The sequence below is a fragment of the Lacerta agilis genome, chromosome 16, assembly GCF_009819535.1.
Source record: "Lacerta agilis isolate rLacAgi1 chromosome 16, rLacAgi1.pri, whole genome shotgun sequence".
Classification (NCBI taxonomy): domain Eukaryota; kingdom Metazoa; phylum Chordata; class Lepidosauria; order Squamata; family Lacertidae; genus Lacerta; species Lacerta agilis.
The window spans coordinates 32,245,200-32,268,309 of NC_046327.1; the positions used below are offsets into that span (position 1 = coordinate 32,245,200).

A 23,110-nucleotide genomic window follows, 5' to 3' on the forward strand; every position below is an offset into this window, starting at 1 on the left:
ACAGCTGCAAATTCCTGCATTGCAAGTGGGTGGACTAGACGACCCTGAGGGTCCCTTCCAACTCTAAAATTCTATGGTTCTATCGTCCCCCCCTATGTTTTTAGTTGTTCCTATTTTATCTGTAAGCTGCCTTGAGCCCTGTCAAGGGAAAATGCAGGGTACAAATAAACAACAACAACAAGAAGAAGTACTGTCCCTGGAGATGTTGGCTTGAAGCAGGAGACACTGGATTATAGAAGTGGAAGCAAGAATGGCAAGTGAAGGTGCTGGGCTGGTGGGTGCAGGAGGGTGAGTGGCGAGTAATACTGGGCTGGTGGTGGCCAATATTAGGCCCATTAGAACTGGTTTCCGGTTGCGCATGGGTGGTTTTAATATCACATCGACATAATAGAATTTTTATTCCCATTTAGGCTGCTACATAGTACAATATAAATCATACCTATCAACTATTATTCTGAAATGTTAACGTAACACTTAAATGTTGCTAATACTGTACCGGTGGGGGAAAACTGACCGTCAATACCACAATACATTATTTATTCTGAACCAGTTGCAAATCCATCCACATGCATTTCTCTTGCTGGGGGGTAGGGGTGCAGATTTTTAACAGTTACCTATTACAGCTCTGGGGAAGTCGAAGGGTTTAGGCGGGTCAAGAGAGGACAAAATGCAGGTATGATAGAACACGGATAAGAAGTGAATGAATGAATGAATGAATTAAAAAACCTGGATGGCTGGAAACTGCCCCACACTCTCATCCTGAATGATTTTATTTTTAAGGACATTAACAATATCTATGAAACGACACGCCAAAATCGGTGCTGAGACTGGGGTACGAAATGCTGGGAGGGGGTACTTTCGGGTGGGGGGAACATGAAGAAAGGAAAGATGCTGTGGGGGGGGGGTGAGCGAGGAGGCGGGGACGCGGGCACACGCCTTTATCCGCTTACCCTCAATTCCGCCGACCCCCCACCCCCACCCCCGCGCGGCAGGTGAGGCGAAATAACGGCGCACCCCCCACTTCCACCACACACGACGCTCCGAAGGTCATCCTCCCCCCCCCCGCCTCGCGGCCCCCTCCTCACGATCCCCCTCCCTCCTCGTTCACACGGCTGTACATTTCTTTCATCCATCCATCCATCCATCCACGCGCGTGCGCGGTCAACCCTCCCTCACCCCCCACATCCCCCCCCCGACCCGACCCCACCCCTTACCGTGCCGGCCCCCGCCAGCCGGGCGGCCCGGTATCTCTAAGAGCGGGCGAGATGGGGTGTGTGGAGGCGAACAAAGGAGGAGCTGGAGCCGCCGCTACCGCCGCCGTCGCGCGTGTGAGAGAGATGCTCTCGCTCCCCTCCCCCGCCGCGCGTCCCCGACTGAGGGAGCGCTATAACCAAGAAGGCGCTCGGTCACCGCGCTCGCTCACCCAACAGGCAGAACAGGTTTCTCGCCCGCGTGCGTGCGTGCGTGCGTACGCGCACACACGCGCGCGCGCCCATGGGGACGCGCCGTTACGGGCGTGCTCCCTCTCGGCTGAACCGGCCTTCTCTTTTTCTTCCAACCCAATGGGAAGAGAGTTCTCTCCGCCTGGCAGAGCCAATCAGGGGAAGAGGGGGGGGAAATTCCCCTTCAGTCGCCGGCTGGCCAATAGGGAGACGTCGCATTTGTGTTCCCGCCCCGGGGCCCCTCCTCCCCGCTCCATCCACCCTCCGCCAGTTGAATAAGGACTAGAGAGCGTCGGCGTAGCATAGGATACAGATTCAGGGGACAGCTTTGGCATCGTATCACAGCCGAGCACCTTTCGGAAGGCGGGCTTTCCAACTCTCGGGGAAGGCCCCGCCCCTTCACGCCAGCTTCAGCCAATGTAAGCAGCGGAAGGAGAAGGTTTCGCGCTCCTTTGTCAGAGGGAGGGGAGAGGCAAGGCAAGGCGCGGGGGACGCGCTTCTCCAGAGCGAGTCGCGCGCGGGGCTCTCTCTTCCCTTCCCCCAACACGCGCACAGAAGCCGGCGTCGGCTGGTGGTGCGCGTGCGCAATAGTGCCGCCACTGCGGCTGAGATTATTGGGGGCGGGGGGGGGAGGCTGTTTTCCCACGTTCTCCTTTAGCTCCTTTAAACATGTCACATTATTTTCAAGCACACGTAAACCCCGTGTGAAGCAACAGGGCAGGTATACACACACACACACAGAAGGGGGTGGGTGGGGGAGGCGCTTTTAAATAATTAGTTTTTTTTTTGTTTAGCAGTATTTGTACCCCGCCTTTTAGCCTACAAAAAAGAGCAGCCCACAAAAAGCAGTTTCATCTCATCATTCCGTTAAAATTGATGTGCCACTTGTTTGCAAAAAAAAATTAAAATTACAAATTAAAATCTACACTTCAAAACTTAACAAAATACTTAAAATATTAAAAAAAACACCACAACATTTATTAAGCACAAACAAGAACGGTTTTATTATTATTTCTTGCATGTCTATACTGCTTTATATTTTTAAGAAAAATAGCAGGCGCCAGAAAAGCATTCTGTTGTGAGCTGCCCTCTGTGAAGGGTAGTATACAAATTTAATAAACAGTGGTAATACTGTTAAGGTGTTACCTGCTTGATATCAATAGGTAGGGAGTTCCCACTTTTTTTCCTCAGAGGAGCTCAAGATGGTGTACACTGTTCCCATCCCTATTTTATCCTCACAGTAACAACCCAGCAAGGTGAGCTAAGCTGAGATGACAACCAGCCCCCAAGGTTGCCCAGTGGACTTCATGGTTGAGCGGGGACTTGAACCCTGTCCTCCTGGGTACTAGTCCAATAGTACCCAGCTACTACATATGATGCCCGTTGCTGTTCTGGCCATCCTGCCCTTCACAGAAGCAATTCTCCCCCCAGATCAGCTCTAGAACACCATTTCTGGTGCTGACCTTTAAAGCCCTAAATGGCCTTGGTCCAGTATACCTGAAGGAGCGTCTCCACCCCCATTGTTCAGCCCAGACACTGAGGTCCAGTGCCGAGGGCCTTATGGTGGTTCCCTCTCTGTGAGACGTGAGGCTACAGGGAACCAGGCAGAGGGCCTTCTCGGTGGTGGCACCCGCCGTGTGGAACGCCCTCCCATCAAACAACTATCTGGTTTTTAGAAGACATCTGAAGGCAACCCTGTATCAGGAAATTTTTAATGTCTAATGTTTTACAATTTTTTAAATGTGCTGTAAGCCGCCAGAGTGGCTAGGGAAACCCAGCCAGATGGGCAGGGTATGATTAATAACATTGTTGTTGTTGTTGTTGTTGTTAATTATAATTATTAGAAGCAGGGCTGGTGACAGTGCCCAGGCCAGGAGGACAGGGCAGCTACGTATAATATAATCGTGCTAATAAGGCAAGTGTTCAGATAATGTCAAACAATACACTGGAGATGTACTCCAAATCCCACCAACCCCTTCTGCCCTTAGTATTATCACAGAAAAATTCCAGGTTTGATCAGGGCAGCTCTGGGTGGGGAAAGGGTTGAGCACCCAAATCGAAGGATCTTTCCTTGCACTAGGGAAAAAAGAAACAAGAATTATGGTAGACAAACCATTGCCTTAAAAAATTTGGATAATAAATATTGGCATCAAAGGTGATATACCCGGAGCAACTTGATTACTTCTGTTATGCCTTATTTTCAAATTATTTGGAATAAATTCATAATCTATTACAGCAAATGGTTGGAAGAATGCAGAAAAGTAGTGTATTGGCAGACCTTAGGGAGGTTGTTTGGCAATGCCACATTTGTTTCCAAAAACTAGCAACAATTTCTGATCGTACTGTATAAGGAGCATATTGGTTACATTAAAAACTAACATGAAAAGTGACCAGTTCTCACTTTCACAGAACTTTGCACTCCATGAATTTTGTAGCTTTGTACTGAACAGAAGATTAAAAGCAGATCTATGCCAGGAAGAAGCTTCACCTGAATATTTCTGCAGATCCATTTCTTTTAAGGGGACAAAAGCAGGCCGGGCAAGTTTTTATCTGGTCAGTTGACAATCCCCCCCTCCCAGATTAAAATTTCTGCTGAGCTTCTTTAAGAGGCTGATATTAAGATATGATCATATAGCTTGTGCAAAGCCTTGCTAAACAGCTGCATCTGCTCAACCAATCACCTTTTCCCTCTGTCTGTCCTCCATGAGGTCATGCTTGCTAAACAATGCTAGTAGGTAGATGAAGCAGGTACTGTAGATGAATGTGCTCATTTCTGTCACAGCTGGAAGGAGATGTTAGTAGTTTTCTTGATTTGTTCATTTTTGATTGTCCTAAAATTACTATTTTAAAAATATTTTTGTATTGCATTTAGGTTTAGAGGTTTTCCAATTATTTAGGATTTTTAAAGTTCAGATTACGGTAGATAGGATGTTACAGGTAGCTGTATTCTGTTATTATGTGGGCAAAGTTCCTTATCATGTAAGAGAACTGCTCTGATGACATATGTATCATTTTTTTCTTTGTTATGTTGGTATGTAAATGCTGGTTAGAGGGGGAAACAACCCAAAAATGTTGGGCATTTTGACAAGTTTGTAAAGAACAATCAGCTGGATTGACTATGGCTAGTACTGCCACTAGCCTACCAAGCAAGAAAATTTTGAAGCTTAGTATTCTCACCTTTAAGAAGCAGCAGCATCTACTCAGCCAATCATATTTCTTCTCTCTTTCCTCTATGAGGTCATGCTTACACAACAATGCTGGTTGGTAAATGAGGTCATCACAGTAACTGTTTGAATCTACTCATTTCTAGCTGACAGTTGGAGCTAGAAGAAGGTATTACATGGTTTCCTTGAGTTTTTCATTTCCTTGTTCCTAAATACTTTATATATATTTAGATTTAGTTTTTAGAGTTAGAACTAAGTTGCCTTTAGTTACTTGTTGTGTGGATATAAATTAAATGGCCTATCAGTTTAATTTAGATAGGATGCTGAGGCTGAATAGTCTTCCAAAATCTGATTCCAAATATTCAAAAATCTTAATACTTGATACTTTAGAGAGGGCATTTTAGGTAGTACCATTCCTTTACCATAGGAGCAAAACCCTTTACAGGTATTAGGTAAGGGCTCATCCACACTTCGCTTGCCCTGTGTGTACAAAGCACAGGTCTGAGAGGTTTTCTGCTTGTCGCGTGCTTTCTAGGCATAAGTCTGAGCAGTTTTTCCCAGCTGATGTTTGCTCCAATTCAGCGGTAAAGAGCAGGTTTTCTCAGGGGAAAGCAGCAGGGCAAACAGAAGTGTGAACAAACCCTAAGAGATCAGATCTAATGATAACTAATGTATTTTTTTTAATGGTATATAAATGCTAGTCTGGGGAAAAACAAGGACAGGCCAGTATATTGATATATCACCGAAAACCAGTATTATGATATCAGTTTCATAATTTTTGACCTGGCAATATATCACAAATCATGATGTGTATTAGGGCTGAGCAATGTCTGGCTTTCAACATTGTGATATATCACCAGCTAAACATCACCAATATACAGTGGAACCTTGGTTCTCGAACTTAATCTGTTTTGGTTGTCCGTTTGTCTCCCGAAACCATTTGAAAACCATGGAGTGGCTTCCGATTGGCTGCAGGAGCTTCCTTCACTCAAGCAGAAGCCATGTTGGACGTTCGGCTTCTGAAAAACGTTCGCAAACCAGAATACTTACTTCTGGGTTTGCTGCATTCGGGAGCTGATTTCTTTAACAACTAAGCCGTTCGAGAACCAAGGTACCACTGTATCAAGATGTCTGAAATAAAGATGTAACTATGTAAACAGGGTAATGTCCTGGAAACTGCTACTGCTTAGGGGTCTAAAACTGATACATTTTTACTTACCTTTAACATATTGTTACAACTGTCATTTTATAGTACAGAGCAACAGGGACAGAAGGAATCATGAGATGCAATGACTGGCTTCATGGTTTTTCCCACATTGCGATTTTTTTACATAGTACACACACTGTGATTCACGATATATTGCCATGTTGAATATTATGAAACAATGACACAATGTGGACTACAAACCGGTTTTTAACAATGTATTGATACGTTGCTATCCCTAGTGTGTGTGTGTGTACTTGCTATGCAAAAATCATGATGTGGGAAAAACTGTAAAGCTAGCCAGTGCCTCTACATAGCTCCATTCTTCAGATATCATGATATTTAGCTGGTGATATATCATGATGTATAAATAATAATAATAATAATAATAATAATAATTTATTGGTGCTCTGCCCATCTGACTGGGTTGCCCCAGCCACTCTGGGAAGCTTCCAGCCAGAATTCACCCAGCCCTAGGGAAAACACCCAATTTTTTTGGGGGGGGGCGGTCCTGTTACGTTTGTAAAGAAGCACCAGCTGGTTGACTATGGCTAGTTAGTACAGGCAGGAAAACATAGAAGAAAATTTTGTCTTTCAGAAACAAATTGTTTTTAACAGTTACAGTGGTACCTCATTACAGGTAGGTAGCCGTGTTGGTCTGCCATAGTCAAAACAAAATAAAAAATAAAAAAAATTCCTTCCAGTAGCACCTTAGAGACCAACTAAGTTTGTTCTTGGTATTAGCTTTCGTGTGCATGCACACTTCTTCAGATACCTTGGTTTTTGAACGTAATCTGTTCCAGAAGACTGTTTGAGTTCTGAAACGTTCGAAAACTGAAAACTCAACAGCTGACAGCTAGGCCTCAGGATCTTGCACGCAGTGGAAACCACGTGGCATGTTCGACTTCCAAGGCATGTTCAAAAACCAAAGCATTTACTTCCGGGTTTACGGCATTTCTAAACCGAAATGTTCATCAATGGAGATGTTAAAAAACCAAGGTACCACTGTATTTCCAGTTTTATCCTGTCGTTGTTGAAGTTGAATATTATAGTCAAAAATCACAACCCAAGTTCTGTGGCTCAGGTGGTGTGTGTTGACATGCTTTTGACAACTTTGAATGCACACGCAGACCCTTTTTATCTTAGCCCAGGCTCAACAAATTGCCTTCCCCCAGACAACTGGTTTCCCACTAGAAGGAGAAACCTGGGAGTCCCAAGACTTTAGAATCTCTGGTCTTTCTCTGTGGCCTCATTGATACCTTCCTTCTGGATGACAGGCTTGGAACGCAAAACAGACCAAGCAGCAGGGCAGTGATCCAGAGCCTCAGGTGGAAGCTGCTACTACTACCAAGGCATCTGCCTGAAAAACGACATGGGCTTTTTGTGGGCAGTATTAAGGTAATGAAGAATAACAATACAGTAGTGAATAAGGGTCTAGGGAGACTACATTTGAATGTTGGCAGTTTCCAAACGCATTTGTTCCACATCAAGGATACCATGCAGAAAACGTGGAGATTGCATGCTGGGATATGAAGCTATTATGGACACTCAAAGGAAACTTGGATCGCAATATCTTTGTGGCTATGAGCAATTGTGGTGTTAAAAAAAAGCAGCCTTTCATGTTGTAGTTTTATTTTTTCACACACATGATTCTGATGATGATGCGGTTTGCTTTTTGGCAGTTACAACCAGGTTCTCACCCAGTTTATTTGACATTAAGAACACACAGTGGAGGTCAGAAACCACTGTGAGGGGAATTAAAGAGAGTTCATAAATAATAGTTTTTGCACAGCAATGGCTACAGGAAAATGATTCTGTGGTTGTCCCAGGATGAGCTGCAAAAGAATCCTTCAATGCACCCAACTGGGTGTGCCATCAGCAATACTCTGAATAATCTTCCTCCACATAGTTTGCTGGGAACCAGCCAACCTGTAGAGAAAGCACATCAATATAAGGAATGATTGGAGAGTCCTATCAGGCCAGGGCGAGAGCTACAGACTTCAAGATGCCAACAATATTTTTTTCCTGATGTTGGTGCAAGTCCAGTCTAGCAAACTCTCAGCTACTGGTAGATGCTGGAGATTAACCATTCAAATGAGGTTCTAGCCTCAGCAGCTTTGTGTTGACATACACAGTGTAACCTCACTGGAGGCATTTCATTTTTTAGCAGCTACCCCAATAGCAACTGTGACATCATTTCATGGACTGACAGCAATGTAGGCTAGTGTTCTACCATCTTTCTCAGTTCAACATGTTCTGGGGACTATATAATTATTGTTTCCTGGTGATGTGGCAGGGATGCGTTTATGTGGGAGATGGAGGGAGAAAACTGCAGATAGATAAGAGGTCTCTTACTCCTATCATACCTCAGGCTCTCAAAGCTCTCCCAGTACACATCAGCAGCCCAGTTAATATACCGGTACATTCAAGCAGTGCTGGAATCAACTTGGTATTTTAACTGGCAGCTTCCTAGTTTCTGTATTGGTGCCATGGTGAACCATGCAGCGATACAGAAAAGAGGAATAAGGAGCAGAATTGTTCTGTTGGGTCCACCACAGCTTCACTTCCCTAAATAATTTGTTGGATTCTCCTGACCCAGCTTGGCCATGATCGTATCTACATCAGACCAGCTTGTATTTTAATGAATTTGTTTTATGTTTTTGTTGTGATTTTATTGGTGTTAGCCGCCCTGAGCCCGGTTTGGCTCAGGGGTATAAATAAAAAAGTATTATTATTATTATTATTATTATTATTATTATTATGGCTTTGAGTAGGTCTGTGGTTCCTAGCCTGTGCTCCCCACTTCCCAGTTTCTACTGCTGACTTCTTGGATGAACCCAGTGCCTGGGTTCTGCATGCATGGGGGGGGGCGGGGGCAGGGTGAGCTGCCCATGGGGCAAAAAGGGCTCAACCCCCAGGAGCTTTTGCCCCTGCTCTGGCTCTAGGTATCCCTTGTAGTGGTTGCTGTGTTTGGACCATCTCCCTGCCTGCAACTTCAGCTGCTCCTGGCCTTGGCTTTTGTTCTGTCTAGTGCTTGTTGGATGGATTGCCCTGTTCCATACTCAGACTCTGCCTCTATTTTGGCCCCTCTGTAATCCTTGCCTCAGAGATGAACCCAGTTCTGGTCCCAATTCAACTGGGGCACACACACCAGCTCCCAGCTGACAAACAGCCCATGTAGCTAGCCACTTGAAATGCAACTGCACATTGCCTTGCTTAAAAATGGCCAAAGTGTGTTAGTGTTATTGTGTGTAGCTGAAGGCATCTACCTCTACACAGTTGCATTAGTGCTATTGGAATAGGGCAAAAAGTCCTGACAGGTCCCCAATATTTCTTTTGGCTCCAAAATTAATTCACTTCAGAGGTGAGGGGTGTATATTGGTCTCAGTTTGTTCTAAATGTACCACATTCTCCAAGGCAAGCAGCTCAGAGTGGTATGGCTGCAAAGGTGCTCACCCGGCCATAGACCTCTCCCTTCCACCATCCTGGCTGCCCTTTCTTGTTGAGAATCTTTATGATGTCTCCCTCTGTGAGGGACAGTTCTGTCCGGTCTCTTGCACAGAAATTGTAGCGAGCCTTAGCTGAACCAAAGTACTTGCAGCTTTTGCCTGTCAAGGAATAATAAAGAGTTAGGCATGGAAACAATAAAGGGGATGCTTATCACAATCCTGAAACTGCACACCACTTGGAAGGCAGAGAGCATGATGTAGAAGTTAAAAGTGATTGTGGTCAACAAATGCATACAGCATTGCTTTCCAAACTTTCCATGTTGGTGACATACTTTTTAGACAAGCGTCATTTCTCAACACAGCAATTCAGTTTTACTAGCAAACTGGAGGTTAAACTAACCCCTTTCCAGCTTTGGGAGCATTTGCGCGACACACCTGCACGCTGCAGCCGACACACGGACATGTCACAACACACAGTTTGGAAAGCTCTGGCCTACAGGATATGAACAGGCATGACACTATCAATTCCAGGCCTTGACAGTCTGCATGCTCCAACCCTTTCTCTCTGCAGAATTTGGAGAGATCTGGAAGATTTCCCTTTTGTGCTCTGTCCAGATAAGAGTGACAGATGTAGAGCTTCCTTATGTGCATGTTAGCCAAAGAGGATTGAGAAGGTATGGAAGGCCTGATCTTCACAGCACTACTATGCAAAATAATGCAAGTTATATGATCCAGTCCTGGTATTTTGCATACGCAGCTGACCTCAATATTATGTCTGCTCTTCAGCCTCCATCTCCCTAAGATGCAGTAGACTGACAGGTGGAATTAAACACAGAGAAAGCCAGGCACCACTGAAGGAAGGTAGGAAATTGCCTAGTCTATCATCTATCTATCATCACATGCTAGTCAACACAGGCTAGACCATGGAGTTTGGACCTTGTGTTGAAAATGTGTTAAGAGAATAGCTCCCCTGAACCAGATTGTTGAAATTCTGATGTGCCTTCTGCATCTGGCAACTGGAGACAAGACACATTTGTATACAGTGGTACCTTGGCTCTCAAACGCCTTGGTACTCATACCCCTTGGTTCCCAAACGCCGAAAACCCGGAAGTAAGTGTTCTGGTTTTTGAATGTTTTTCAGAAGCCGAATGTCCAATGCGGCTGTTGGCTATTGTTTCTGGAGCGCCTGCACCCATCAGAAGCTGCGCCTTGGTTTTCGAACATTTCAGAAGTCAAACGGACTTCCGGAACTGATTAAGTTTGGTCTTTTGTTTTTGCTATTTATTTTGCATTTCTGTTTTTTAGGCTTTTTCAGTTAATTTGTTTTTGTGAATGTGTGGAACCCAGTTCAGCTACTGATTGATAGATTGTGTGACTGTGGAAATGCATCCAAACGATGACTATCAACGTGCAGGTAAGAAATTTTTTTTTTTTTTTTTTTATCATCTACAACATTGTCTTATTTATTTTATAGTACAGTAAATTGATTATTGCTTTTATTTTATGGATCAATGGTCTCGTTAGATAGTAAAATTCATGTGAAATTGCTGTTTTAGGGGTTGTTTTTAAAAGTCTGGAACAGATCAATCCGTTTTGCATTACTTTCTATGGGAAAGCACGCCTTGGTTTTGGAACGGAATGGATTAAGTTTGAGAACCAAGGTACCACTGTAGTTTGGGCTGCCAAAAACAGTGGCTGGGTCATGCTCTGTTGAGGAGGAAATGGAGGCATGGATGTGGCAAGACCATCCATTGAAAGCCATATTAAATGTGACAACCCCCCCCCCCCCCGCAATTGTGTGAACAAGCTGTGTTTTAATCTTGTAACACACTCTGGGATCTTTGGGTGGAAGGGCAGGTTAATAATAATAATAGATTGCCACTGCAACCAGAAATCCAGATTAAATGTAAAAGGGGGGGGGGTTGGCACATGATGGTGTTGTCTACATGGTGCAAAAAACTTGCACTCATGGACAGCTCTGATTGCATTCTCTGCCTGGAAGACCTTGTACCTATGTGTCTCTTGCCACAGAATAACCCCAGAGAAGCACAGCAAGCCTCCATTGCTTTCCTATATCTTGCTTTTTATTGCCCCCTGACTTCCCCTGTGTCTTGAAACTGTAGAGATGAGACTCAGATCGCACACACCAGAGGCCCTGGGCACTGTTCTGTTCCCAGGCTCTTTGAAGGAGAACTGTAGCACGGTGTCGAGGGTCTTGAAGCAATCCTTCAGGGAGTTCTCTTGGTAAAACTGTACCAGCTCCTAGAGAGAGAAAGAAGAGTTTATTCATACAGGCAAACATCCTAAAGCTTGCACAATATGCCCCCTGGAGAGGAGGAAAGGCAGCATGTGTAGCTGGTAAGGCATATCTAACTCATTCACTTGCGAAAGCTCAACTATAGATTACATAGAAGATGTATAAACAGCCTCTCAGCAGTCTGGTGGCTGCCATTATTGAGTGCAGGGACAGCAGAGGTGGGGATATTTAACATGTTCCTTTCATTTGTCCACTCACTAGATGATTCATTCTAGTCACCCCATATTTTCTCACCCTGTCTTGCCCTATCTAGAAAACTTATCTTGTAGAAGCTGATATTAAGCAGACTAATGGCTTATTCACACTTACCTTTTGCCCCACTCTTTCCAGGCACAGGAAAGCTCCATGCATGAGTGTATTCCCCCCCCCCCAGCTGTCCCATGAAAACCTGCCCTTTCGCACTCTGTTGGAGCAAATGTCAATTTGGGTTTCCCATGGATTGCCATTTGCTCCAATTGAGCTTTAACGAGTGGGTTTTCATGGGGAAAGCTCCAGAGCAAAAAAAAAAAAAAAAAAAAAGGGGGGGGTGCTTGGACACTTACAACAACATCTTGTTGTTTTTATCCTGCCCATCTGACTGGATTGCCCCAGCCACTTTGGGCAGCTTCCAACAGAATATACGAATACAGCAGGTGCCACTACCGAGAAGGCCCTTTGCCTGGTTCCTTGTAACCTCACTTCTTGTAATGAGGGAACCACCAGAAGGCCCTCGGAGTTAAACCTGTTAGAGCTTTAAAGAGCTAACCGTGCCTGGAAAGGGTGGAGGAAATTTCAGTAAGTGTGGATGAGCCTTAAGGGTACAAGATGTTTCTCGCTTGTCTTGTGCTTTCTAGGCATGGGTCTGAGGGATTTTGCCTTTGTCCTACCGCTTTCCCCAGGAAACCCACTCTTTGGCGCTGAATTGGAACAAAAAGCAATCTGCAGGAAACCCAATTGCCACTTGTTCCGATTCAGCGCTAAACCATGAGTTTTCCTTGGGAAAGGGGCAGGGTGATGTGCCCTAAAGGGAAGGGTTAAGCAGCTCCTCTGCATTGTGCTCTTTTGCTTCTGATCACAGCTTGGGTGATTGCTTTTCACTTAAACGAAACAGCCCCAACTGTAGAGAGACTATTCATGCACCTTCTTAATTACCATCCTATGCATTGCCTGGTTTGGCCCTTTGCCATCATCACTATTGTGATGGTGCTTGCCAAAGATATCACTTCTGCCTGTCCTGGAACTGAAATAGAGATATGTTTGCCTTCACTCTCCCTCCAACTTCCTTTCATTTTGTTCCCCTGACCCCCATTCTTCTCCTCAGGTGTAACAGTTACCGTGAAGACAGAAGGGAAAACAGATTCTTACTATAAGTCCTTTGAAGGCTTTCTTCTCTGTGATGCGATACAAACCCTCCTTGGTCTGTATTTTGATGTGCTTGACTTCAGCGTTGAACCTGAGGGACACAAATCCACATGACAGTTGGCTTAATGGTTTCCCATTTCTGCACAGCATTGTTAACAATTGGCAACAACGGGTCACATAACCTCGTTTAGAAGAGCTCTAAGCTAAGAGATAGAACTGAGGTGCCTGCCTCATTCAAAGTCAAAATTACCGGTAATGCTGGCATTTGAAATAAGGCAATGCTTCAACTGCGAAGAAGAAACCAAGGATAGTACGTATATATTTACAACTGTTGGCGTGCTGTAGATTCCTTCTTAATGAGAGGCTGGGACAAAAATTGACACGATAATTTAGGATAAATCAGCCTTGTATAACCAACATGCTTAAATCTAATTAATGCTTGAAGGGGTTAGGATCCTAGAGTAAGCTGTCCTGCCAGGCTTAGCTAGGTCACAGGCCTTACCTGAGAGGAAGGGCTACCAAACTCTTTGTTCTTTTTCCTTCCACTGTGTAAGGATGTCTAAGCTGGAGCATCCAACTTAGACTGTATGGCTTTAGCAAGCCATCTTTGTGTTTCTATACAAATAATTTAGAAACTCTTACCAATTCTGAAACTAAGTTGTACTGCCTGTATTTTCTCGCTGCTGTATGGAAAAGCGCATGAATCTGACCTCTGAAGAGTTTGTAAGTAAGCTCTCTTTACCTTACTGAACTGGTGATCTCTTTCTGTGCTAAGGGAAGTGGGAAACTTTGGAAGCAACTTAGAAGGGGGTATTTTAAAGGTCTTAACATCCTGTATTTCCATGCTCTATTTAAATCTCTGCTGGGGCTCTCTCACCAAAGAGTACTTGCCTCAGCCCTGCATACCTGAAGGAGCATCTCCGCCACTGTCATTTAGTTCAGGCACTGAGGTCCAGCTCTGAGGGCCTTCTGGCAGTTCCCTCACTGTGAGAAGTGAAGTTACAGGGAACCAGGCAGAGGGCCTTCTTGGTAGTGGCACCTACCCTGTGGAACACCCTCCCATCAGGTGTCAAGCAGATAAGGTACTATAGGAGCGGGGGGTGCATCCTGGGGGCATGGTGCCCAGCGCAGGCAGGGGGGCAGCCACGATGGCACCCCACCGGGATTGCGCTGCTGGGGGCGGTGTGCTCCCCCCACAATCCTCTTCCTCCGCCAGTGGTGGGAGGGGGAGAAATAATAAAATTGTGATGATGATGATGAAAACGGCACAACCTCGACTGGCTGGAGAGCCAGGCTGGCCGCAAACGCCGATGTCGCCTTTTCTGCGTTTGCCACGCCGCCTCCACCGGCTAAAGAGCCAGGCCAGCCCCAAACGCCACTTTTGCTGACTCCTGGGCTCCACCTCCAAACCCAGGCCAAGACAAAAACATCCCTACCACAACTTCTGTTGGACAAAAAACTTCCAAGGTAAGATGGAAGATGTCACACGCATCTTCCACAACTTTCCACCATACATACGTCCCCACTTACCCGCCCCCCCCCCACGAAGAAAAAAATGAGCAGGAAAACAGAAAAGACCGAACCTGAACTTAAACGCAAAAACCTGTGGAAAGACACACGACTTCTCTTTTATACTGTACCTTCCTTTCCCATTTCACTAAATCAGCCACAGCAACGTGTGGCCGGGTCAGCTAATTATTTATTAAAAAGTTATGATTTTCTAAACTTTGCCAGCTTCAAGGTTTCTTCCCTTCTTTCCTTTTATTATAGAGTGGTGTCTCGGTTTTCAAACGTAATCCATTCTGGAAGACCGCTCAAGTTCTGAAACTTTTGAAAACTGAAAACTCAATATGGAAGCCATGTTTCCGGTTTGATTTCCGAGGTGCGTTCGAAAACCGAAGCATTTACTTCCGGGTTTACAGTATTCAAGTTCCGAAATGTTTGTCAACGGAGACATTTGAAAACCGAGGTACCACTATACTGCACATACAAATCTCCTTCTCTACCCTGATTTTCTAGTGTGGGGAGCAATTCTAACATTACTTGATGCTGATGGCAAATTCAGTTGCATCCTTGATTCTCTGCCGCACCAGGAAAGTCCCATCTGAACGACTTGCCAGGGTCTGTTCTGCTTCTGCCCGTTCCATGGGTCCTGCATACCTGTACAATGAGGGGTGTTTGTTAATTGCAGTACAGCATTTGGTCACTGGGTGTCTCTGTACCCCATAGTTTACCACCACCACAAAAGAGAGAAGGTGGAAGTTCTAAGCAGCATGAGAAATCCTATGTGCCTTATTTTTATTCAATGTAACTATCAGTGTTCTCATAAAATCTTCAAATGAATGCCTGTTCTAGTGTAACAATGAAATGGAGAGCATGGGAGAAAACTGTCCTCTTCCTGTTAATCAACGGTGTCTCCGAAAAATTTAACATATAACTTGGGAAGGCAGGCAAACTAATGCCAGTGGTCTGCTTTTTATTTGGAGGGATATCCTTGTCACATATGGGTAATATGCCTAGTTCTTTATAGCACTGCCTTGTCAGAACCATGACTAATTTCAAGGTGGTCAGAGCAACTTTAACGAGTTCACGGTTAATCTGATGGGCTGCAAGATGGCGGAGAGATTTAAAGTTCCTTCCAACAGAGTCCTTCTAGCAACTCCCAGAATCTTTTGCTGATATGATTGCTGGTTTGTAATTATTATTTCTGAATTGAGACTCTTTTCAGTCTCTTTATCAGCGTATTGTTGTTATAAATGCTCTTACTCACATAGACAAAGCAAAGAGGTAGCCAGTGTACTGGAAGAAGCAAAGATCACCAGTGTCAAAGCAATGATTCTTCAACACCAGCTTCGTTAGACTGGTCATGTTGTTCGGGTGTCTAATTATCATCTTCTAAAGCAACTAATCTATTCCAAACTTAAAAATGGAAAGCATAATGCATGTGGTCAACAAAAGAGGTTTAAAGACTCTCTCAGGGCAAATCTTTAAAAATGTAGTACTGTATAAACACCGATAAATGGGAAACACTGGCCTGCAAGCACTCCAACTGGAGAACAGCCTTTACCAAAGGTGTCATGGACTTTGAAGACGGTTGAACTCAGGATGAAAGGGAGAAATGTGCTAAGAGGAAGGAGATGTGGCGTTTCACTCCTAAAGGTTCTCTATGGGTTAACTTGGCAGGGAGGAGATTGACCAATGGGAGCTCTCCAGGCAATTAGAGTGTGGAAGGATGGCAGTTAGAGAGGATAGAAAAGACAGTTAGAGGTTGGAAGTTAGGCAGTTGAGTTGAGTTGAGTTAGAGGGGGATAGAGAGAGGGAGATGAGCTAATGAGCAGAGCTAGAGCAGATTGAATAATTAACAGGAGGCATTAGGGATAGTTATTGGAATACTAGGTAGAGAATTGAAATATACTTATCTGAATAACCATACAGTTATATTAAACGTTTTACCAAGTCATTTGACACCATTACGCTTTGTACAAACAATAAAGAAACATGTTTATTTTTACCACAATCTGAATCTGAAGTGAGTTATTCATTGCCAGAGTGAATACTGGCTGGTGGCAGCGGATATACCATATGTCGTTGGGGCAGTTACCAATAGACCGTTAAACGTCCGGGGGTGCTGCTCAGGTCTGAGAGAGTGACCGCGACAGAAGGCACGCTTGGCAAACCCTCACCATGATCAACTTCCTGCCCAGAAACCTATGTCCCCACTGTGGAAGGACGTGTGGATCCAGAATTGGCCTCCGCAGTCACTTACGAACTCACTGTTAAAACCGTGTTTATGGAAGACAATCTTACTCGGCTATGAGTGATTGCCAAAAAAGAAGAAGACCCTGCTCTCAGCTTGGTGTAACAGCTCTGAACTTCTGATATGGGATAAACACATTTAAATATCAATAGCATGGGAAAACCTCACAGCAAATTCAAATTTCAAATTTCAAATTTCAAATTTTATTGCGGCTATAAGCCCATAAAAACATAAAATATGTAATATATGACATAAAGTTACAGCAAACCATAGACCCTGGAGTCATAGGGAAACAAACCACAGCACAAATACAAGTTTTAAAATTGCAACCAGGGAGCAGAAAACAAAAAAATTAGAAGTCGTGTAGTTGGCCACAGCGCCTTTTTTGAGATATGACAGAGTTTAGAAACCTTGCCACCTGCAAGGTTGTATAGGAGTCATTGTCTTGCAGGAGTAAGGCAAGGTGTGACTCAGCTGGTGCACCTGTAAGTTTCTGAGTTATTGGTCTTAGTAATTTTGCCCGAGCCTCACTATGCAGGGAACAGATAAAGATTATATGATGGAGAGATTCCGTTGACTTTTTATCACAATCACAGAAGGCGGAAACTAGGCCCTTGGAAAATCTATGTCTCAGGACATTAGAAGGAAAAACATTAAACCTCGCTTTGGTGAAAGCGAATCGGTGCCCAGCAGTGGAGAGGGAGGATAGGTATAGAGGGACATGATGTATTGGAGTAACTCCAAAATTCCGAGGCGAGCAGACACCCCCACCCAGCATATGATTACGCTGCAGCTCCAAATCGTCCAGTCTTTGTTTGATTAATCTTTTTGCCAAAGCAGGGTCTAATTTAAGTGAATCTAAAGGAGAGATTCCAAAAGACAGAAGTTTGGCGTGGATTTTCCCAGTCCAAGGGTTTGCAAATTCGTCACGCCAAAGACATTGGACGAGATAATGGCTGGGTAATCTATGCCAAAGAGTTAACCAGTAGGTGAATATTCGTTTCCATAAGAGAGTCTCTAGTGAAGGAATCTTCAATTCTAGTCGTATAGCTGCATTACTAACACACGTAGGGAGTTTTAAGAGCCGGCGAAGAAACTGATTTTGCAGCACCTCCAGCGGGGCCGGATTTACCAGAGCTGCCCAAAGCGGAGCAGCATAAGTAAGAGTGGTAATAACTTTTGCGTTGTACACCTTTAAAGCCGAGGGCACGTGTAGGGCTCCGTCTGAGAAAAAGAACTGGAGAAGTGCATGCGATAGAGTTTTGCCCTTGTTAAGTAGGTGTAGAACTTGGGATTTCCAGCTCAGGTTGTATTGGAAAACAATCCCTAGATATTGGAACTTAAAAACTTGATCTATTTTTACTCCACCAAGCTTCCACTGAAAAAGTTTCCGACTTCTAGAGAAGACTACAACTTTTGATTTTGAGTGGTTGATGGACAATTGGTTAGATTGACAGTAAGCAGTAAAGATCTTTAACGCCCTACATAGCCCAACCCTTGAGTAAGAAAGGATCACCGCATCATCTGCGTATAAAAGCAGCGGACAACGGTAGTTTGCGATGCGGGGGGCGTGAATGTAAGCGTGCGACTCATTTAGAGGCTCTCTCATATCACTGACAAACAGGTTGAAAAGGTAAGGTGCTAATATACAACCTTGTCGGACTCCTTTATTTATCGGGACCGCGTTTGTAAGGTCACCAGCGGGGGTAAGTCTGATTCTGGCAGAGGATCCACCATGCAGTTGGATCATGAGCCAAAGGAGCCTTTTATCAATGCCCCACCTCGCCAATTTCTCCCATAGAATGGTTCTGGGGATGCTGTCGAAGGCTGCCTTCAGGTCTATGAAGGCAGCGCATAAATGTCCTCGACTGGGGAAGGAGTATTTCCTTGCAAGATGATAAAGGATTATGGCATGATCTATGGTGGAACGATTGGGTCTAAAGCCCGCTTGTTCATGGCCAATCAGGTTGGATTCTTCTGCCCATTGAGACAGTTTAGACAGCAACAAGCGGGCATATATTTTCCCTATAGTCGAAAGGAGGCTGATACTACGATAGTTCCCTGGATCAGCAGGAGGACCTTTTTTATAGATTGGTATAATAATGGCTTCCTTCCATGTCTTGGGAATACAGCCAGTAACATTAATGGCGTCAAAGGTTTTGGCCAGGATTCCTGACCACCACTCAGGATGTGATTTAATAGCCTCTGCAGGAACCAGGTCAGGGCCGGGGGCCTTGCCGACTTTCAACTGGGATATTAGGACTGATATTTCGCCTGGATCTGTGGGCGGCCATCTGGGTAGGTGTTCGAACAAGTGCTCCAGATGGGGAACCGGAGCCTCTGCCTGTGAGAAACATTTCCTCAGGAACTGTTCCCAAGTAGGGGCCGGGATAACAGTCAAGGGATATTTCCTAGTTCTACTGTTAATTAGTGACCAGAATTCATTAGCTCTGCGGGATTTGGAAGCTAAGATCAAGGCTTGCCAACGGGTAGACTGCCACTCCCGTTTTGCCATTTTCAGAGCCTGTTTATAGACTAATTTGGCTTGAAAGTATATAGATGGTAAGCTGGAAGCGCCTGAGTTTTTATACTCGTTGTATATTGAGCGCAGTTGGAGTTTGGCTTGTTTACATACAGAATTATACCAGGGAGCTCCTGAGTTATATTGGGCTCGTGTAACTGTTTGAGAAGGCGATGTAAAAAAAGCAGTAAAGTTTGCTGTAAGGTGGCTAAAGAGATTCAGAACTGCACTGGGTTCACATGAGTCGGAAATTGAAACAATTGGATGATCTTGGATTTCCTCACAGCAAACCTTGTATGTGCATGTGATGTCTCATTGTACTTGCATACTGTGTAGATTTTCAAGTGGGCTACTACCAGCAGAAACCCTAGTCCTACGTAGGATGCAAGGACATCACAAAATAAGGAGTTTTGGATAACAAGCTACTGAAATTGTTTAATTCTATAGTGTTACTTACCAATGGAAGACTGACAGATCTGGAGGAGGAATCTGGGAAAGAAAAGGTGATAAAGTATTTATTTTCTGTGAATTGGGTTGGGATTTGTATTGTGGAAAGTTAAAAAAAAAAAACAGCAGAGGGGGAAAAGGCATCTTTTATCAAGTATGTCCCGTGGCATAATTTTTTCCAGCTGGTTTTCTTCTAATTCAGCAAATGCAGTGTTATAGCACTGGGCTGCAATGTTCTTTTTGGGGACCTAAGTGAAAACACTTTCTCTCTTCTTTGGGTGCTTCCAGATGGGGGCTTAATATTGTTAACTAGCTTATTGAAATATCAGTAACAGATAACTGGCAGCAGGTTGTTTTTTTTAAAACACACTGGAAAGGGTAAATCTGGATTAAATCGCAAAAAATATGAGCTAGCATTTTGGTGATAATGGCATTGTGTGGATGCTGCAAAAAAGTTGAATGCATGAGACATACTAATCCCACAATAAACACCTATCCAGAAGCATCCAAGATGGGTACTAAACAGCACAGGGTTAAGGCAATATCCAGTGCTTGTTTTTCATTCATACACACCCACCCACCCACACACATATATAAATAATGTTTAGGAGTACTCTCATTTTCCTACTCATATTGAAATACTGCCTCTCAATGAGGCCAAACTTAGATTCACAAAATGTTTAGGGGTCTGTGTCCCTCTGCATCTCCCCCCCCCAAAAGCACTGGATCTGTCATCCCAGCAGGAGGAATGGATGGTGCGCAGCAGCAGCCATGTCAATTTTCCTGTCATGGGTGTTGGGAGGTGGGGTGGCCTGGGAGAGGGGGCCTTGCTGCCTTTGCTTGTGGTAGCAGGCAAAGGCTCTGTCTTGTCTGCGAGGATGAGGCACCCGTAAGCGGCACCTCCGAGGTCTGGCACCAGCCCTGCTCTGAAAAGTAATGGAAGAAGCCCAGGGAAACCCAGGGAAACAATTTGATGATTACATTCCCCAGAAGAAAAATGAAAACAAAGAGTAGCAATTTCATAATAACCACCCAAAACCACAATAATTATGTTTTCATATGTGCTGGAAGCTGGGCGGGGTATAAATAATAAAATTATTGTTATTATTAAGAAGAGCCCTACTGGGGCAAATCAAAGGCCCCTCCAGACCAGAATCCTGTTCTCACAGGAGCCAACTAGATGCCTGGAAGAAGCACGTGAGCACCATAGCATTCTCTCCAATTGTGATCCCCAGCAACTGGTATTTAAAGGGACACTCACATCCCACTTAAAAATCTGCCCAGGAAATAGAAATTTTGGGGGGGGGGGCATATTACGGGTCTGAAATGACTGGAGCTGTGAGAGAGAATAGAGCCAGGGCCCAGAGGAACATAGCTGCCCCCATAGTTGGAGCTGTGATATTTAGGGGTATGTGTACCCCTGCGTCCCCCCAGGAAAAAAAGCACTGCCAATATCTATAACCTCCACGAACACTCATTCAACATCTCAATAGAGCACATACTTGAATCTCCCAAGTGGCATTCCTATTGTCAATATGAGATTTGAGGGTGGGAATTTTTCTATATTGTCCACAGTTCATACTGCCCTGCTTCTGTATTATCTGAAATCACAGCATATGCCAGACGCAAAGTTGCCTAAAAATGTTAATTGGAGGAAATCTCTAATAAGATTTTCTTGGAATTGGGCTAACAAATGTGAAACCCTTTTGAGCAAGTATGGACTAATCCTTGATGTTCTGAAGCTACACCTGTAGCCACGAAGCAGTGTATTAAAAATAAAGTTAAAGAGTGGAACCTTTGTTTGCATAGTTTGGAGAATCACCATTTTAGTATTCTCTGAAATTTGATTATGGATTTCCAGATTACTTCCTTGAATTATTTGCTGATGTGATATGGAAGTTATTCACAGCTTTGATATATAAAAAGCATGTCCATAGTAGGCTATATTTAGATGAGGGAGAACACAGGGATAGCTTAGTTGGTAGAGCATGGGATTTTTAATCTCAGGGGCATGGGTCTGAGTCCAACGTTGGGCAAAAGATTCCTGCATTGCAGGGGGTTGGGCTAGATGACCCTTGGGGTGCCTTCCAACTCTACAAATCTATGACGCTGGAGTATCTGTTAATCATTGTTTACGTATTTGCAGCCAGGGAGAAGTGAAATACCGGTATATTGTTTGTTATATACTGTATTACTCCCTGTATACCTCTTCTAGGGAAAACTTTCTCAAAGGAATTATTCAGAAAGTTTAATTTTTGAATAATAGGGAGAAAACGTGTTACTTGCTGGTAAGATTTCTGTGTTTGCTCTAGGAGCCCAACAGATTAGACCAAAAACAAACAAACACTATTGCAAAACATGCATTGCAGGGGGTTGGTCTAGATGACCCTTGGGGTCCCTTCCAACTCTACAATTCTATGATTCCGTGGTGTCCAGTGTGTTGGGAACCACTTATGCTAAACTGTACCTCAAGCTAATTCTAATTTTTTGTGATGACCAATGGTTTACAACATATCAAGCCAGTTTCAATAATCCTCTAATCAACTAATACACAGAAAGAAATCACCTTCCCCAGATATGTGCTACTTACACAGATATAAGGCTTCACTTTCTTGCAAGGAAACCAGCCAATGTCATTGCTGGATGTGTTCCTCCCCTGAAAACAATGAATGAAAGCAAAGAACCCATGAAAAATATGGTCGATTTGCAGTTGAACATTTTTGAAAAGAGCTTTAGATGATGGGGGGAAATTCCAGTGGTTGACTTTAAGTTGATTACAAGCATTGACCTGAAATGACCTGGAAGGGTTTTGTTTTTTTTGCCATAGTTTCCCCCACTTCATAGAATGCCTCTCAAACTGCTGCCAAAAAATAGCCCTTGCATCAAATTGTGCTGTGAACTGGAAGCAAGAAGCCACCCTTTCCAGTCCCAAATTTAGCACATTTAAGCTACTTGGAACTAGCCTAATTCTAGACTGTGAAAAAGAGCAGAGGATCTTCTGGGGCAGGGGTCTGCAACCTTTAAGACACAAAGAGCCACCTGGATCCATTTCCAAAGGAAAAAACAACAACTGGGAGCCGCAAAACCATTGCGACATTTAAAACAAATATAATGCTGCATATATTGTTTCTTACCTTAATGCAATAATAATAAATAACGTATAGGAGCCAATGCAAAGTATAATTAGTAAAAACAACAAGAATAAGTTCTTACTTTTTTGCATTGACTCAGGGGCGTACCCAGGATCAAAACGGGGGGGGGGGGCAAGCCATGGTCGTTCAGGTTGTGACATTTCAGCACAGAAAGGCGAATGAAACCAAAATTTTAGGGAAATTCTATATAATTATAGCAGTGCTTTATTACAGTAGTTATTACAATTATTTGCTTGGTTTTTTAAATTTTTTATTCTAGTTACATGTCTTATACCAGGGGTGGCCAACTCCCAAGAAACTGTGATCTACTTTCAGC

General features: G+C 44.0%; 2 protein-coding genes across 21 annotated transcripts in view; both read right to left on the minus strand.

Moving 5' to 3' along the window:
* SMARCA4 (SWI/SNF related, matrix associated, actin dependent regulator of chromatin, subfamily a, member 4) overlaps window positions 1–1,352 on the minus strand; it is a 64,764-nt gene extending 63,412 nt beyond the window's left edge. For 15 of the 16 annotated variants that reach the window (XM_033172930.1, XM_033172929.1, XM_033172924.1 and 12 more), the window contains exon 1: window positions 1,215–1,352. The gene's annotated coding sequence lies outside the window, so the exon portion shown is untranslated. The remainder of the gene's footprint in view (window positions 1–1,214) is intronic. The other variant, XM_033172915.1, reaches the window with a different exon arrangement.
* A 6,120-nt stretch (window positions 1,353–7,472) lies between these two features.
* Window positions 7,473–23,110, minus strand: part of VAV1 (vav guanine nucleotide exchange factor 1) — a 73,774-nt gene continuing 58,136 nt past the window's right edge. For 4 of the 5 annotated variants that reach the window (XM_033173446.1, XM_033173447.1, XM_033173448.1 and 1 more), the window contains 7 exons: window positions 22,233–22,298; window positions 19,653–19,684; window positions 14,961–15,077; window positions 12,921–13,008; window positions 11,407–11,521; window positions 9,267–9,418; window positions 7,473–7,739 (listed from right to left, as the gene is read on the minus strand). In XM_033173446.1, coding sequence (XP_033029337.1) covers window positions 7,686–7,739; window positions 9,267–9,418; window positions 11,407–11,521; window positions 12,921–13,008; window positions 14,961–15,077; window positions 19,653–19,684; window positions 22,233–22,298 — 624 coding nt within the window. In that variant the 3' untranslated portion in view covers window positions 7,473–7,685. Of the gene's footprint in view, window positions 7,740–9,266; window positions 9,419–11,406; window positions 11,522–12,754; window positions 12,796–12,920; window positions 13,009–14,960; window positions 15,078–19,652; window positions 19,685–22,232; window positions 22,299–23,110 lie in introns of those variants that run through there. The other variant, XM_033173450.1, reaches the window with a different exon arrangement.